This window comes from Zonotrichia albicollis, chromosome 1 (assembly GCF_047830755.1).
Source record: "Zonotrichia albicollis isolate bZonAlb1 chromosome 1, bZonAlb1.hap1, whole genome shotgun sequence".
Lineage (NCBI taxonomy): Eukaryota > Metazoa > Chordata > Aves > Passeriformes > Passerellidae > Zonotrichia > Zonotrichia albicollis.
This window is the reverse complement of record NC_133819.1, coordinates 127,740,577-127,758,397: the sequence shown is the minus strand read 5'-3', so window position 1 is coordinate 127,758,397 and position 17,821 is coordinate 127,740,577. Positions and strand designations below refer to the sequence as shown.

Here is a 17,821-nt window from a genome sequence, read left to right as displayed (position 1 = left end):
CTGCACCTCCTCTTTCTTCAGATCACCTTTCAGTGGTAATTATGGCTTAGCTGATAGTCCCTTAAGAGGAGAAGTTAAAGGGAATGCAAATAATTAAGGGATAAAAAAAATCCATAAAAGCAGTCTTACTCATGCATTTTTAATTTTTGTTTTGAGTGATTTTTTTATATTTATCCTGGCAAATTTCCTGCTCCTTCATAAGGATCTTATATACTTTCTCTCCACCCCAGCTAATAGAAATTAAGAGCAGCCCTCTTAAAGTTCTTCCAGCCTCCTTTGCCACGTGATCCCAGATCTGTCTCAACACACCACAATATCCAATGACCTTGTTGACAGGCAAGAGATAAACAAAATTTCCCATGTGAGCCAGCTTATTGCTTAAATCCATTTTCATACTTTTTGTGGCAGCTGTTTTTTCAGAACAAGTAAATTAATATTCCTTATTACTTGCCTTCAGCCCATACCAGTCCAAGATGTAGACTAAAATAAAAGAAATATGCAAAACCCTCACAATTTGATACACAATTTAGACTCTCATGAAGATTAAAAGCCCTTAAATCCAACAGCATTTGCCAGACACAGTTATGATCTCCACCTCATCATAAGTCCTAAACCACTTAGGCATGTCTGGAGAACCCACCCAGGCTTTCAGCAGTAGTTCAGCATTCTCCATTGGCAGGCAACAAAAAATAAGTTAGAAAGAAGGATCCCTGCCTTGGGTAATGAGATTTATCTCATAGAAGGTATGTTTGGTTCCCTCACAATCTTCAGTTACAAAAGGCTTTTCTAGGTGCAGGTTTCTCCCACAAACCAAACACTTATCCACGGGTTCTCTACATCAGCACAAAACACAGCTATGTGGCACAGCAGGTGTAGGACAATAAATTCAGCCTGACCACAGTTCGTAGAGTATTCAGCCATGTCAAGCGTAAATCTCCCAAACACATTTGGAGCTGATCATGCCAGTAGCTAGTTACAAACTTAAAAGCCAGCCTCTGGATGGTATTAAAGCAATTACCAATGATGGCTTCTGTTCTCAAAAGATGCAGCCTTGGAAATACTTGTACAGCAGTAAGTGCTCTGTGCTCCATCAGAGGTGGACACAGAGTAAAGAATCCAACTTAACTGTGATTTTTTATGAATCCTGAGTACAAGAGGTAAAAGACTATGAAACTGCCTTTTGAAATTGCCTTTTTTTTTTTTTTGGAGTTGTTTATCAAAACAGAAAAACCCACTGGGGAAGTGATCTGAGTTAGAGAAACAAAATTAAGAATAATTTATAGGGAGTGGAGTAAACTGTAATGTTCCACCTCAGTGTGCACTTAATGTTATCAGACAATTTATTATGGGTTAGTTGTGACTCGTGTGAGCAGAGACACATTTTAATTGAGACAAATGGGAAAACAATTTGGAAAAGGATACTGTTGGCTAAGTGTACATACACCAGGTGGTGTCAACAAGCCTTCCCCTCTCCCTGCTGCCCCAACAGTTGCACTAAAAGACATGCATGGGCAAAAGTGAGCACATTTCCAGGGCTTGTTTTTCTGCTTGTTGTTGTCGACTCGCAAACTGTGTCTGTCCCCATTTCTACATGCAATGTCAACTGATACTGGACCAACAGGTACAGGCACAAAATGGAGAAACAAATATGCAGTAAACGTTTCACAGCAGTCTCTGGGCCACCTTCTGTCAAAATTTCCCTGACACAGCTGCCAGGCCTGCATGTATTCATGCTGAGCTGCTTGTGAAACTAGCCACCATATTTTGAGAATTGCATTAACACAGCATCAGCTGGGAGAAAAGACTGGTCTTGTACTTGTACAGATTCAGTATCTGATCTCTGACTGATAATCATGTTGAAAGGATAATTTGAATAAATAAACAGGCAAAGTGAATCAAATGATGTTTCAGTGAAATCCACAGCACCAGATGCTCTAATTACATGGAATATATATTTCCAGTCTTAAAATTCCTTCTGCAATTACTGCAGGTTTTATATAAACATTGTAGGTTGTGGAAGTGTTTTATGAAAAGGGAAATGTTTTCTTATGTTAATACTGGTAATATGTTAATGTTTTAGTATGTTAACACTGATAGTATTTTCATAAAATACTTACTTTTTGAAAAAATACTTGAAATTTTGCTTTTGATAAAATCCTCTGAATGCCTACTGTAGATTTATTTCCTTATAGCGATACGGTGACAACTCTATACCTTTTTCACTACCAGAATGCAGCACTTGATAAAAACTCATAAAAAGTGAGACAAGACCGTCTATCCTCTCTCTGACACGGACCAGAAGCAGATGCAGAAAAATGAGGCAAGCATCAGATAATATATGTCTTGTACATCTTCCAGAGCTCCAATATTTATGTCAAAATCCTGGCCTTTTAAATCCTTTTAAATATTCCACAGCTTCTCTGCATGCCATGTCCTCAGCCATTAGTTTCTGTGCTGCAAACACTTCCATGCTCTCAGATGTGCTGATTCTCAGGCCAAATCAGAACCTACAGGTTGCCTCCATAAGCCAGCAGGATACACAGAAACAGGAGCAGTGAGAATTCACTGTGTGACAGTGTGGCAGAAAGGCATCAGTAACTCCTTGAAGAGAAATCAGTCTGTGGAGGCGCCAAAAACTTCTAATTCACCTGGGGTCATTGAGGACTGAGGAGTTTATCCACAGAGCCATGTCACTCAGTTTCCTGGTCTGAATCTTTGATTCAGTGCCCTGCTGGGTCCCTGAGTGCTGACACCAACTCTGTGGTCTTTCAGTCCTGGGTCCCTCGTGGTGCGTTTTATGCTGTGGGCTTGAACATCACGGGCTGCCCCCACTATGGCCACACAGCTTTAAAAGCATGGAAGGGGAAATCTGTCCATTTTCAAGGACAAAATGTTGTGGAGTGTAGAGGGGCTGGAAGGAATATTTTTTTATGACACCCAGGCATTACAGCAGTACGTACCTTCCTCTTTCAGCTGTGTCCAAAATAACAGGATCTGCAGATGGTATGAAGGGCAATCAAGATTATATGTTTCTGCTGATATACTGTTGGTCAAGTAATCAGCAACCTGCATTTTTCCACAGGCCACTGCAAGACCATTGGCAAAACAATCTGATTCTTTTTACCTCTGTTTCTTAATCTATTAAACAGGAAAAATTATATTTGCTTTATTTCATTAAGTATTCTTGGATCTACAGCTAAAAAGTATGTGATCACAACATAGGCAAATGGGAAAAAATGACTGGAAAACTTTAACTGAGTGGCTTCAAACTTCTGGTATTTTTTGAGTCTGATTTTCAGGTGATACTCTCTTTTTGTCACCACCTGTTGTTTAAGTCTACTTAAAATCCTAGTTTTGCAAACATGTGCCAGTGCTAAACACTACAGTCTGTTTTGAAATCTAAGATGCCTTTCCTTAGTTGTGCAACATTTTATTTTGTTGAACCTTTTGTTTCCTGAGAAAAGAGCAAAACCAATTGCCCTAAATGCAGAAAAATAAGGGATTTTAAGACAAGTTTGCTCTTCAAACTTTTAACACATAAGGAGAAATGGTGGGCTGAGAGACTGTTTGGGAGCTGACAAGGGCACTTTCACAGAGCCTTACAGCGGGGTTTGCTATTGTTTTTCCCACTAAGGCATTTAGATAGCAAGTGAGACAGGAAAGTGCAGTCTCCAGGTGCAGCTGGGCTACTGAATTGATAGAGTTTCATCTGCACTGCTCAAAACAGTTATTTACACCAGTCTTTGGTTTGTCTGTGGTTTTACACAACCTGACTGACTGTGGAGGAGTTTATTCAATTGGAGGAGAATCTACATTGAGGAAAGAGTAGTAGATTAGTGACGCTGTGTTGTGTGCATGCACACGTGTACCTGTGTGACTGATCTCCTTAAGAAGCAATTTGTGTTGTGATCATTTTATTGTTGCTCTACTGCAATGCAAAAGAGTTGAAAGGACTCAGGAGTGATGAGAGCTGTAGTGATAGAGGTTTTGAACAGAATTTTCTATTAAGTAAAAAAGATCCCTACATTTTTTCCTGCTATTTTCAAGAGCTGGGATGCATTTGTTTTTTCTGCAAAGCCCTAAAGGGACTCCTTGCAAAGCAGGAGGCAAACGTAAATAGCCATTACTTTTCACAATGGCATCGCGGCAGTCAGAATTTTAAAAATCGGTGCAATTGTGTTGCCAGTCAGCTCTCCTTTGTTTGCCAGCGTGGATCAATGCGATCGATGCTGTCATGACAGCTGTCTGAGAGCAGAGAGGGAGAGCGGCGTGAGGCAGAAACCCTCACGCATCGCTCTGGTTTCCCGTCCCGCTGCTGTGCCCACCCTCGGGGCGCGGCGGCTCCTCCCGGCCAGCGGCGCTGCCGGAGCGCGGGACAGCTCAGCCGCAGCAGCTGCCGGAGCTTTCCTGGCGCTGCGGGCAGGACACCCCCACCTCCACGGGCTGGCTTTCCGTGAATGCTTCAAAGCAGCTGTGAGGAAACAGCCTTCTAGCCTGTGCAAGTGAGCTGGGGCCTTAGAGGGATTAACCCGTCTCATAGCTGACTTTACAAAGACTGAAAGTTCAGGTGCTGTAGGGGGAGTGGAGGACGGTACAGGAATGGGACTGTGACTACATGGAGAACGCGTTCTGGGGCTCACCCACACTCTGCTCCAGTGACCCTTTTGCAGGGGACCATGGAGAGCAGGTGCTGAGAGCGAGTGCTTGGCAGAAGCAGCAGCGGGCTGGTGAAGATGGAGAATGGCACAGGAGACGAGCAAAACCAGACTGGGCTGCCACTATCAAGCCAGGAGATCATTACAGCCGAATACCAAGTGGTTACCATCCTCTTGGTGCTCCTTATCTGCGGGCTGGGCATCGTGGGCAACGTCATGGTAGTTTTGGTGGTCCTCAGAACGAAGCACATGAGAACTCCCACTAACTGCTACCTGGTGAGCCTGGCCATGGCAGATCTCATGGTGCTTGTGGCTGCAGGGCTGCCCAATATCACCGAGAGCCTGTACAGATCCTGGGTGTACGGCTACGCCGGGTGCCTCTGCATCACTTATCTCCAGTACCTGGGAATCAACGCCTCTTCTTTTTCCATCGCTGCCTTCACCATTGAGAGGTACATAGCCATCTGCCACCCAATCAAAGCTCAATTCCTGTGCACTTTTTCAAGAGCCAAAAAGATCATTCTTTTTGTTTGGGCTTTCACCTCCATATACTGTATGCTCTGGTTTTTCTTGCTAGACCTTAACACAGTAGCCTACAAAGAGACTACTGTTGTGTCCTGTGGCTACAAGGTCTCCAGGAGCTATTACTCTCCTATCTACATGATGGACTTTGGTATATTTTATGTTGTGCCAATGGTGTTGGCGACTGTGCTCTATGGCCTGATTGCTAGGATACTGTTCCTGAACCCCGTCCCTTCAGACCCAAAAGAAAACTCTAAGACCTGGAGGAATGATGTGGCTCACCAAAGCAAGCCTGTGAATACCAAGATGACTAACAGGAGTTTCAATAGCACTATTGCTTCTCGAAGGCAGGTAGGAACAACTATTTGAAATGGCTTTCTGAAACCTAAACAACTTGTTTTAAAGTTCACTTGTCTGAAGTTGTGGAAAGAGGTAAAATACATCTTTTTATTAAGTAGTCAAGATTCCTTTTTTTAAGTAGTCAAGTTTAAAACAAGTGATATATGTATACATAAAAATACTTTTTTTCCTTGCCTGTACATTTTTACCTACTGCAAGGACCAAAAAAAAAAAAAAAACCCAATCCAAAAAACCCCCAGTACTTTATTTCCTATATCAGAAAACAATTAGGAAGTGTCAAATATGATGGAAACATTTTTAACTATAATTTTTTTACATTACAGATTGTTAGTAATCTTGCCAAATATACAAAGTGACTCTTGACTTAATTTTGAGATTTGAAGGGAAGGAGCTATCCTGGGAGTTTGGGACACTTGAGGCTGAGTCCCAGCTAAGGCACTATGTCACTCAGCAAATGCAGTCAATATGTAAATTTTCCTGTCTCTGACTCTCCTGTGAAAAGTCTGTTTAAGGAAGTCTGGATATAAATTGCTCTGTAAATGCTAAATATCTTTGTTTTTCTCTCTCTCAGAAAATATTTTTTGTACTGATGGCTCAAAACTGAGGCATAGGTTTGACTAGCTTCTTTTTATATTATTGAATATGTGTGCTGCTGTGTGTAATAATACCAGTGGAACATAGTGAGCAGATTAATTGCTGGCTGTTTGCAGTAAACCACATGGTGTGCAGCAGGCAGCACATCTGGTGCAGGGATGGGAAACACAGGGTGCATCTTTTGCATATGGCTCTGTGGATATTATTCTTATTCTTTGTATTCTTCTTATTTTGCTTCAATTGCTACTGTTTATGAGAGGGACCATGTTCTCCTATCACAGAGATGGCAAAAACCTGAAAAGTTAACTGAGCTGCCTTCTACAGCACTGAGCCCTCAAAGAGCACTAGAGCTATGCTTGGAAACACACAACACAAATACGTGGGCTAGGTTAAATTTAATTATGTTGCCAATTATAGTTAATAGTCAGGAAGTGTTTAATGTTGTTTTTCTTTGTCCATTAATTAGTAGAAAAAGATAACCTGCTCTTCAAGTTAATATCACTTTCTACTTGATTACATGTGCTTAGTATCACTTGAAAAACAGACAAATCTTTTACATTGAACATTGATGAATATGGACGCTGTTATGAAACCAAAAAGTGAAGATTATAATGTGATATCATTTATGTCTTGTAAAGACAGCAAGACTTTCTCTAAAAGTCTAAGAAATCTGATTGCTTGAAGGAGCTTCATTATAAGTAAAGCTAGAATTTACATATAGTACAACACAGGAAGCAAAGCAAGGATAATGTGGCATTATTAGTAATATTTTTTGTAAAATAGCAACATGCAAAAGATAGGTAATGGTGTAAAAAACAAGAAAAAACAAGACTAAAGGTGAAAAAACAAGTACATATTAAAAAAAATCTAGAATCTCAACAGTTATTAAGACACAAAAAGGAAAATTTCTTGTCATGCTGACAAGGACACATAGCTGACAATACAGTCTGGCCTGACAGTGAGTCCTGCTGAAATGTGAAACTCTGTGTCTTCCTGGACCTGTGTTGCACTACAGGGATTGAGGAGTGTACAATATCCAGCATGTGATCTGTAAAAAAGGTGTCTGAAAATGTGGTGTGAACTTCCTACTTTTGTAGCAGTTCTCATATTTATCCAAGAACATTTCTATGAAAATAAATATATGCATGTTTCTATAGGGGGATCGGCTCCAGCTGGGAATGGGAGAGAAAATAGGAAGTGCTCCTATTCTTCATGATCCAAGACAAGGACAGGCAAACAAACTATCAGTTATTGGGCAGTGCAGACTCAACTTGGGAAAAATTAATAGTGCTAATTTATTGCTTGTTGTTATAGCCACAAGTTACACTCAGTCCCTTCCCTGCAGCCACCAGCAGTGTGGGGCCAGAGAGTGCTGCAGTCAGGTTGCAGAGGTTGGTCCCTTGTTATTCCTTCCTTCTCACCATTTTCCTCTGTTTCAGTGTGGGTCCTGCAGCCCACAGATCACAGATTTTTTTTCCTTTTCCATTTATAGCATGTATGCTGAATTGCATGTTTGCATGAAGGTTTCATACTTTCCCCAAAGGAATTCAGATATCAAGGTGACTGAGAAAAACAAATGCAAAAGCCTTACATAGCAAACATGTTGGTTTAAACTTGAGATGGAATCCTGCTCACTTAACAGTATGTGTATCTCACAAAGTTAGTTGATTAGTCCAGTCAAATCTGAGGTCATGGTGGCTATCATGGTCACTTATAGCAGGTAGATTGCCCTCTAGAGAAAGTCCTCTTTTGGACAGTGTTGCAGTCATGATCTGCTCACCAGAGAGATCCCTCTGTTCCCTCACAGCACAGCAAGCACAGATTCCAGCTTGCAGTGCAAGATAAGTTTTACATGCCTTACATGAAATCCTCAATCTTATCACTTGGTTTCACTTGTGGTGTTAGTATATCAAGACCTTAATCCTTCTATTTGTTTAATTCGCCTCCTCATTGCACAACTTCTTTTTGGTTAGGAAATCATGGACTGGGATATACAATCTCTGTGTTTTGCAATGAGCACTACCAGGGTCAAGAAGAAAGATGTTATTACATGCTTTAAAATGCCAGAGTAACTATTGCTTTTACTATCAGTGTAAGAAAGATTAGTACTCAAAGGAGAAGGAGGCAATACTAAACTGTTTGTAGCAGGATAGTGAAATGTTTAATAAAAACCCTTCCTTAAAATAAGAAGCTTTTGGAGCAGGAAGGAAAAGGAGGATACTAGTTCAGAATTAAAATATTTGGGACTCTGTTTAGTAAAATATATTTTAAATATCCTTTAGAGCATCCTCAGAAATAAAAAGATATGGCTTGAAGAATGTTTATATACAGGCAGAACCATATTTGATCTCAAGTTATTTTGTTATCATTCAAACTACACTTGAAATTTGGACTAAGCTGAAATTGCTCAAATCTTTTTACCATGTTTTCAATCTCTCTAACTAAGATAATTTGTACCCTGCGCATAGAACATAGAGTGCAATTCCACAAGAAAAGAGCAATCAGAGTGTTTGCCTTCACCTGAGCAGTGAATTGAGGATGTAGTGCTGCTGCTTTCAGGGAGCTTTGGTGTATGCTTACAGGTAATAAAAACATGTTCTTTTAAAATTTATCCTCTTAGCACTCCACTGATGTCAAAATAATTAGCCCCTTCCCAATATGATTAGTACTGTTTCATATAAAGTGATTTGAGAAAGAACATGGCATTTTGCTTAAACAAAGAGGACCAAACTTTCCTCTAAACAATTTATGTTCAGCAATAAAGACTTTTGGTGTGGATAAGAATGAACCTTCGGCCTCAGTCAGGTATTTAGATGATGGGTTCACCTATAACACAAATTGAGATGAATTTGTGTCAGAAGCCCTGAGTGGTGCCTCACCCTGCAGTGGGGTGACAACCCCCATGCTGGGGCTAAGTAAGCCTTGCCAGAGCTCCTCCTCAGAACTGCTGCCTTTTGCACATTGCTCATGGTCTGAGGTAGCTGAGCACGAAGAACCACTCCAGAGCCAGACTAAGGAGGATTTACCAATGAGCAAATAACTACCTGAACTCAGGGTCTCATCATGTGTCTCAGAGACAACCACAGCCAGTCAGATGGATCAGGAAACTGAATTTCTGACAGGCAATAGAGATCTTGCGACAGGTTTGTTCTTTTTGGCAGCTTTGCAAGGATATGTACTGCAGACAGTTTAAAATTATAGTGAATTCTCCTCATTATCTTGCATGGACTGAACCACCAAGAGATGCCACCAAAGGGATGCCACCCTTGGGTTCTGCCTCTTCTCTTGCACTGCATGTAGACTCTGTGAAGGCATATGAGTACATGAGTTGGTTCATTGACCTGAGCAAAATGAAAACCAGCTCTACAAAGTGCTTCATTTCCAGCAGTAGAAGTTTATGGTGCTGAAAAGAAAATGTGCATCCAAATGCCAATATACACAAATTCAGCTAATAGTTTGCACACTACACACATACATACATACAAACAAGCATACATATATTATATATATATATGTATTTGCAGTGTATGGGATACAGTCACTCGAGCAGTAACAGTCCTTGTTCACTGCTGTACAGTGTTAATTGTGTGACTCTGAATTACCCCCTCCTTGACAGTAAGAATAATTTACTTCTAGTCCAGACTCAAGCTGATAGCTGCAACACTGCAAATGATCCTCTGAGCAACTTTTCCTGAAAGAAATGTAAATTGCCAATGACTGGCAGGTACCATAATGGAGTGCCCTGCTGAGGTTTTGGTAGCAAAGTATTCTGATGCTTGTGTAGGCTGTTATGCCCTGAATACCTGAGCTAATGGAATACATCTGTTGGTTTGGCTCTGTCCCTTTGTTCACTCAGGCCCCACAAATGGTGGCTTTCTTCCTTTAAATGTGGATTATTCTCTACAGTGAATGATTGCTCTCCGCTGAATGGATTTGCTCAGTTTGGAGGCACAGGCTGGAGCTGAACTGGAGGGATGAGAGCCAGAATGGGTCAGTACGGGGTCAACTCTCTCCTTGCTACCATGTTCACAGGAATGACCCTTTCAGAAGTGGAGATAAGGAGAGATCATCCTTTGAGTTACCTGGAACATTCACGTTTGTATTTTGCTCTATTACAATGACTGTAAACAGAAAATTAGAAAAAAAAAACAGTGTAGAAGTCATAATGAAATGTATCAGTCAAGTGACAAAAAAGGAGATAGATAGCATTTCTCAGTCTCACTTCTCATTATTTTTTACTCCCACTGAACACAGCTGTAGAGAAAACAAAAATAAGGGTAAGGGATGAACTAAGATAAAATTGCAGCCTTTGAATATGCACATTCAAAGACCAATAAATAGATAAAGATACATCAATTTGTAGAGTATCTTTGATTTTCTTTATTAGAATACCTATAACATCATTCTTTATTAGAATACCTATAACAAACCAAACAAATTGGCTTAAAAGTGTGTCTTTCTAGAAAGATAGGAGAAAATACATTAATTAGGCAATGTGATAGCAGGTTTCTGTATACTGAACTTATCTGGTCAGAAGACAATCAAATTATATACTCATAACTTCAAAATAAAGCCTACTTCTAAAACTAGCATGTGTGAGTGATCTTAGTGGAGTTATCTCCTATTGAAACTCTTATAAATGTACAAGCAGAAGAAACTGTTGTAGCTCACCAAAATGTGTGCCGATACTTTCTATTTCACACAGTTAACCAAGCCATCTCCTGACTTCCATGAAGGTGTGCTGATGTATCCTCCCATATCACATTTCTGTGTGCTTTCTACTTTCTTTATTAATACCTTTCAAACTTTCTTAAATGTAGAGACTGTTGAATACTGTCCACATCAGAATTAAATTATTTACAAAAGAAAGACTCATTTTAAAGTGGATTTTTAAAAATTATTTCTCATTCACTTCATTTCAGCTATCCTGGGTATTCCCAAAGGTTGTTCTTTTCTTTTTTTGTACAGAAAATTACATAATAGAATAAAGTTCTTATAACAATCAAGTTTGATTGATTATCCCTTTTCCCTGACTCTGTAAACTTTATTTGGCTTTTCAGAGTAAACATCAAATAATGAAGATCTAATTAAATATTGAGGATTTGAAGAAAATAAATTAATCTAATTGTTCTCTTTTTTCCTTACTTTTGGCTTTGGGAAATTGTTTTAGGCTGACTGTTAAACCAGATGACCTAAAAAGGCTTCATGTTTAATTACTCTACAAGCTATACTAGTTTGGGAAAAAAATACTTTGTCCTTTTTTTCCCATTTGAATCAACACCCTCTTCCAGAATAAGAAGTGGAAATGTCTGAGGTCTACAACAGTTAGCTTACTGGGATGTCATCTGGAAAGAGTAATTTAACAAAAACTAGGAAAAATTTGAAGCCAAGATTTTTGTGCTTTCTCCTCCTTTCTGAATCAAATATTCATCAGAATGCCCACTGAAGGATCTGCCCAGAGGTTTGGTTTGGCCCTAGAGGTGGAAGAATGCATGTGTTCATGCCAGGGGGAGTACTGACCTTCTGCCCCTCCTCTGTCTCTCTCTGTGTTCCCTCAGGTCACCAAGATGCTGGCCGTGGTTGTGATCCTGTTCGCATTCCTGTGGATGCCCTACCGCACCCTGGTTGTCGTCAATTCCTTTCTTTCCAGACCCTTCCAAGAAAACTGGTTCCTGCTATTTTGCAGAATCTGCATTTATTTAAATAGTGCCATCAATCCTGTCATTTACAATCTCATGTCCCAGAAATTCAGAGCAGCCTTCAGGAAACTGTGCAACTACCAGCAGAAGCAGGAGAAGAAACCTGCCAGTTACAGCATGGCCCTAAATTATAATGTCATCAAGGATTCTGATCACTTCAGCACTGAGCTAGAAGATATTACCAATACCTACCTGTCCTCTGCAAAACTGTCCATTGGTGATACCTGTTTGTCATCCAAGGTTAGTTAATAGTTAACACATTTCAGTGACTGCTGTGGGTCCTCCAGAACCAGGGCACGTTGCTGGGCATGGGGCTGTGCTGGGGTGGCTTTCAGCCAGGGCAGCCCTGGGAGAGGCTGGCAGTGACAGGCCATGCACCAGACAGGGCATGGCAGGGAGGGACACTGCCCAGCTCTGGAAGGCTGTGTTTTCAAAGTGCCTAGTGCCAAGCATGGGGGTGCTTGGAGGATCTCAGGCATGCAGAAGGATGGGGAGAAGCCATCAGTTTAAGCCTTCTCTTCTGAGGAACAGCGGGCTCTAGTGGAGCATCAGAAAGTGGTTCTCAGGCGTGGTGCCTCAGGTGCGCCTCTGGCAGGGGGTGATGTTGGTGTCTGAGCTTAGTGATTCCTGTGGACATGCTCTGGCTGGCTGCAGGGAGGGCCATGGGGCATTTTCTTGGGCCTTCCCCCTTGATTCCATCTGGGGGTTACCCACACAGCTGATGCTAAGGAGAGGCTCTCCCACACACCAGAACTTTCATTCTGTAGTGAGTAGCACATCTCCTTAACCCACTTCTCTTGATGATGCACATTACTGTTTTCATGATGCTTTTTTTACACAATGCTCCTTAAATGCCATTTGTGAACCCATGCATTTAGATCTTAAAAATATAGAGGATCTACAAAGAGGCTTAGTTTTCATTTGTTTTTGCAGATTATATGAGAGTGTAAAATATTCTTTCTCAGTTTTCTCCTCTCTTTCAGGCCTGAAGCCCACCTTGTTGAGAGTGTGCAGCCATGTAAGAGGTTTGGATGCTCTGTTCCCACCCATTGTATGAATTGTAAGGACATTTCTACTCACAGAATTGCAGAAGCTACCATAAATCTTTTCATACCTGTGGGTGCCCTACAGGAAAATGCAGCATCTTGGGCAGTGAAAAGAGTGTATTATTGAGGCTAACTGGATGAAGTACTCAATACAACCTAACTTTAGCCAGGTGAGTTGGCTCCAGGAGAATACCTAAATCCTTCTTCCCATTACCTGGCTGAAGAGTGGTCTGTGATCTCAGAATGAGCAAGGCTTGCCAGGACATGTCCATGGACACAGAGTGGGGCAGGGGATGATACTCCCTGTGAAGATGAGAGGTGAGGAGAGGAGCTGCTCTAATGTGTGCCTGCACCTGGCAGTACCCAGGAGACCTTCCAACAGCAACACAAATTGCTGCTGATAGCAGTAATTACCTGCCAGTGACTCCCTCAGCCCACATCAGTGCAAATCTCATCGCAGCACGCTTCAATAAACAGGTGTCTGATGGCAAAGAGCACAAAATCTTTCTTTGCTTTGGTTTATTTTTACCTTGAGCAGTGTGAAATAGGAAGACTATTCAATGAATCTGCAGCTGGAACCAAACAAATTAAAAAGTCAGTAAGAAGCATTTAAAATAGCTTATCTTTTTCAGCAATCAGGTTATAGATGTACCACTTTAAATGTAGGTCTCAGCTATTACTGAATCCTGTTGGAAATTGACAGATATTGAAGAGTATGTAGCAGGCTTTTAACAGCTCCTTTTATCTTGGTTCAATACCAATTGTACCTAAGTGTACCAGAAGGGGTTTAGAGCTTTAATATCGATAATATCTGCAGAAAAGAGGAAAATTCAGAGAAAAGTGACACTTTCAAAATGTTTTTTCTCAAAATTTATCTATTAGAACACTTTAGGACATAAAGTGTTGTCAGAGGAAAAGTCATCCTGGCTTTTTACTTGCCAGCATAGCCCCTTCCCTGCTCTTCCCACACAGGCCTATGATGAGCAGCCTGGGGCCAGTCTCCCTGATGTAGCTACAGACAAAATATCATATCTTGCTTTGGCTTTGCTCTAGACAAGCTCTTGTTCTTGCTAGAAGTTCATTTTCTCACTTCTGTGCTGCAGAAGCCCAGGAAAGTGCTTGTGTGTTCCTGTGTGTCATGAACATTTTGCACGGCTTTTGTACGTGACATTCAAAAACCTGTGAAAAACCTGATTCACAGAATCACAGAATAGGCTGATTTGGGAGGGACCCAGAAGGATGATCGAGTCCAGCTCCCAGCCCTGCACAGCCCCATCCCCAAGAGTCACAAACCTGCCCAGTGTGGGTGAAAGAGGCAGTCTCTACAGCATTGTAAGGCTTTCCTATCCAGTATTGTTTTGCCTACACAGCCACTTCCTAATTCAAGCTACTTTCACTAATATTCAACTATATTTGAAAACTTAAAGAGAACTAAAAATACCCTGACAGGCCTCAGATTTAAGCATTAAAACCATGAACCTTTGTTTGCTGCATCCAAAGGACTCTGTTGGGCATTCTCTACATGGCAAGGAGGAAGCAAACATTGCTCAGAGAGGTTGTGGAGTCTCCCTCACTGGACATATTCAAGAACCATCTGGACTCAGTCCTGTGCCATGTGCCCTGGGATGACCCTGCTTGAGCACCAGATGACCAACTCTGGTCCCTTCCAACCTTCCTCATTCTGTGATTCTGTGATTTTGCAGTCTGTATCCTGCTCTGTCTGCATCCTTGCTTTCTCCTGTTTTGCCTTTGCAGAGCTCCACAGGCACTCTCCAGCTTGACAGGGTGATGGCAGGGCATGGAAGAGACCAACAGCAAGGAGGTTTTAACCAGCAGAGTAGGTGTGATGAAATTCCAGAAGCTGGCAGAGCTTTGTCTGGAGCAGAGCCAGAAGCAGGACCCATGCAGGCCATGTTGCAGTCTTTCTCAAATCCGCTGCATTTCCCAGCTTGCCGGGTTGTCTCTCTGAGCAGCACAGGCCACCAGGCAGGTACATGCAGTGGTGTCTATTTCTGTGCAGATGTCTAAACCCCCACAGGACTGGAAGGGCAATGCCCAGACTGCTTTTAAAATAACAAGAAAGAACTAAAATGACAGAGTAAGTCACGTGTCAGCCAAGTAAGCAAAGCTGGCTAGGGCTCAAGAGTCAGAGAGAAGGATACTGATGCATTCTCAAATTAGCACCTAGCAATTAATGTCATAAATACAATTCTATGGCTGTGACACACACTTTGGGCAAGCCCTTCCTTTGTAGAGCTTGATGTGAAAATACAGAGTTCTATAGCATCTTCCTGCTTACACTTGCTTAAAGCTACAGGTTGCCATGATAAGGGAAAGCCAAGGAGAGATACCACAACCTGTTCAACATTTCCTCCAAAGCACCTGTCACAGAAAAATTAAATTATCTATGAACCTTACACAGGAATTTATGGTTGTTTAGGCAAGAGACTTTCAAAGTAAAGGCAAGTTCCTGTGTCTGACTTTGCAAACTCCTGTGATGAAGCCAGGACTGCTCTGGGAGCTGATTCCCAGTCTGAGCTGGGTTAGAGGCTACGGGGGCGGCCACTGGTGGAGCTGGTGTCTGGAAATCCCTCTGCCCTTCACATGCTGTTTTCAGCCAGGCATCTGTTCAGTGCTTCCAGAGGAGGCCCTACTTTCCAGAATTTCTCAAGAGATGCTTGAACTAGTTGCTTTTCTTACTTAAAAAGCAAGATGTGCACAAGTCAGATGTGCAGGTCTAGCAGCAGGCAGAGGGCATTCCATGGAAACCTGGCTGTCTGGTGAGGAGCATGACCGGCTGGGTAAAACCTGAGCTCAGTGTTTGTATAATAACAGTAAAACTTACACTTTTATCTCAAGGCTTTCAGAGCACAGACTGAATTACATATTTTATAGACCAACAGTACCAAAAGTGAATTCTCTCATTTATTTGCCTTTTTGCTCAAAAAGCAACTGTCTGCTTTCTCAGTCTCTGCTCTAACAGATGCTCAAGTGAGGTATTTAAGCCCATAGTCTTTGTGATGCTTCATGAAGGGCTAAAATCTGTGTAGGTGACTTTGTATCCACCATCACTGGGAATAATAAAAATGAAAATATTTCTTTCTGATATTTATTTGTGCTAACAGAAATTATTATGATTGCAAAATTGTGTGCAAAACCACGATATTTATAATTGCATATTTAAGCTAAGGTGTGATTTTAACTGATAATGTGATGTGACTCTATCTTTATAGGTGTTAGTTGTGAAATCTCTTCTAATTTTAAACTGATATACAGCTCACACTACAAAACTTTGTCAGATATCATGCTGATGTGACTGTTTCTGTGTTTGCCCTTCTGTTTAGAACAGCAATCAACCTTTTTTCTTGTACGTAGATGTTGTAAATTATATATGTGGGAATGTATTTTTTTAATTACATGGTTTTAAATTTATTGATAATTGTATCAGGTTTTTTTTTGCTAGAAGTGAAAGTGGCTGGATGTCAACTACTGACTGCAGGATTATAACTATCTTTGTATATTTATTTTGTGGATAGCAAAGTCCTTTTAACATTTAGTCTGGAAGAATTGTCTGATTGGTAGCAATATTGAAATCCATGCCTATATCCTTATTTATCATCTTTCCTGTAAGGGATTGCATTCTTATTGGACTTTTATTTAGAAGTTTATTCAGAATGTAACAGAAGAGGTGCTGCTTTCACATCTGGCTTTGGGAGCTATGCTGCATCCTTTCTGAAATGCTGAGATTTTAGAATCTTCAGTGAAGGTAAATGGTGCAGCTGAGAAAGGTCAGGTGTATTTGTAACCCACTTTAGTTCAAATTATCACATGACCTCCCTGAGTTCAGAGCAAAGGATATATCAAAGAGGCTCCTGTGTGCTGTGGAAGGGTTTGTGATGCTTCTGTGGAAATGGATGGCACAAGTCAGATGATAAAGATCTCACGAGCATCACTCCATAAAGAGTTACCTGGAAAAATGGACTGAAGGAGCTGCAGCAGTACCTCTCCAACCACACAGTGAAGGCTTGGATCAGTAACTTTGGAAGTTGACAATTTTGTTAGTTTTTTAAAAAGTTATTCTACAATAAATAAATAAATGAATAAATCTCTCACACACCCCCCAGATCTGAGCACTGTCACCATGGAAAAAACCCCTTATTTCAAGAATGTGAAAAGATAAATTGTTATTTCAACAGTGAATTAATTTCTCTGATGTGTGTGTTTCTTTTGTTGCAAAAGTTATTTCTTTTGCTACAAATTGCAGTGAAATTTGAAAACGGTCTTTCCATATTTTATATCTTCTTCAGACAGAATTGTTTCTTTGTTCTTTTGTAATTTTTGGTAAGAGTTTGTTTCCTCATGATTCTTTCATTACTACTGGGTTACGGTGATACAGAGAATGCAAGTGAATTGGCTCACTCAAAGTGATTTGGACTCCTGACTTCATTAATTTGTGAGCTGAATCTTGGAAATTTGAATTCTAACAAACTATGTAAGAGCAACTGGTTTGGAGGGAGTTTTTTCTTCACCTATCCAGAGTAATTCCGGTTTTAGTCTGTCACTTCACGTGGTTTATTTATTTATTATAAATAGTGTGAAATTGTTCAGAGAAATGTACTACTGAAAAATGTAGAACAATTTTTGTTCCAAAGAAGCATTTTGTAATTCTTGGATGCATGCTGCTGTGGGGATTAATTTGTAATGAATTTTTGTTGCTACTTTAATAAAATGTTGAGCAAGATAATTATACCGCAATTTAAATTTTTCAACAACTACTTGAATACAACCTTTTGTTTTGCTGTCCTTGGCAATGGACAGACAATGTAAAAACATCCTTTTTCATCTGTAGGGGAATGAGATCCTGAAAAATGCAATCTTTTTTTCCTGAAGGAAGAGCAGTGTGCCAGTAGTCTAGCAATAGTTACAGTGCTTAAATGGGAAGGGA

General features: G+C 40.7%; 1 protein-coding gene across 1 annotated transcript; it reads left to right on the top strand.

Annotated features, from left to right (window-relative positions):
• Positions 1-4,215: 4,215 nt before the first annotated feature.
• TRHR (thyrotropin releasing hormone receptor) lies at positions 4,216-17,598 on the top strand. The gene is made up of 3 exons (XM_005479693.4): positions 4,216-5,528; positions 11,690-12,070; positions 12,814-17,598. Exons 1-3 carry the CDS (start codon positions 4,734-4,736, stop codon positions 12,817-12,819), a joined length of 1,182 nt encoding a protein of 393 aa, XP_005479750.1. The 5' UTR covers positions 4,216-4,733; the 3' UTR covers positions 12,820-17,598.
• Positions 17,599-17,821: the final 223 nt, after the last annotated feature.

Bases quoted from the DNA above. Each gene is read 5' to 3' on its own strand.
- TRHR (XM_005479693.4), top strand. From the start codon at position 4,734: ATGGAGAATGGCACAGGAGACGAGCAAAACCAGACTGGGCTGCCACTA. The intron at 5,529-11,689 runs GTAGGAACAACT...GTGTTCCCTCAG, and splicing joins CTATTGCTTCTCGAAGGCAG to GTCACCAAGATGCTGGCCGT.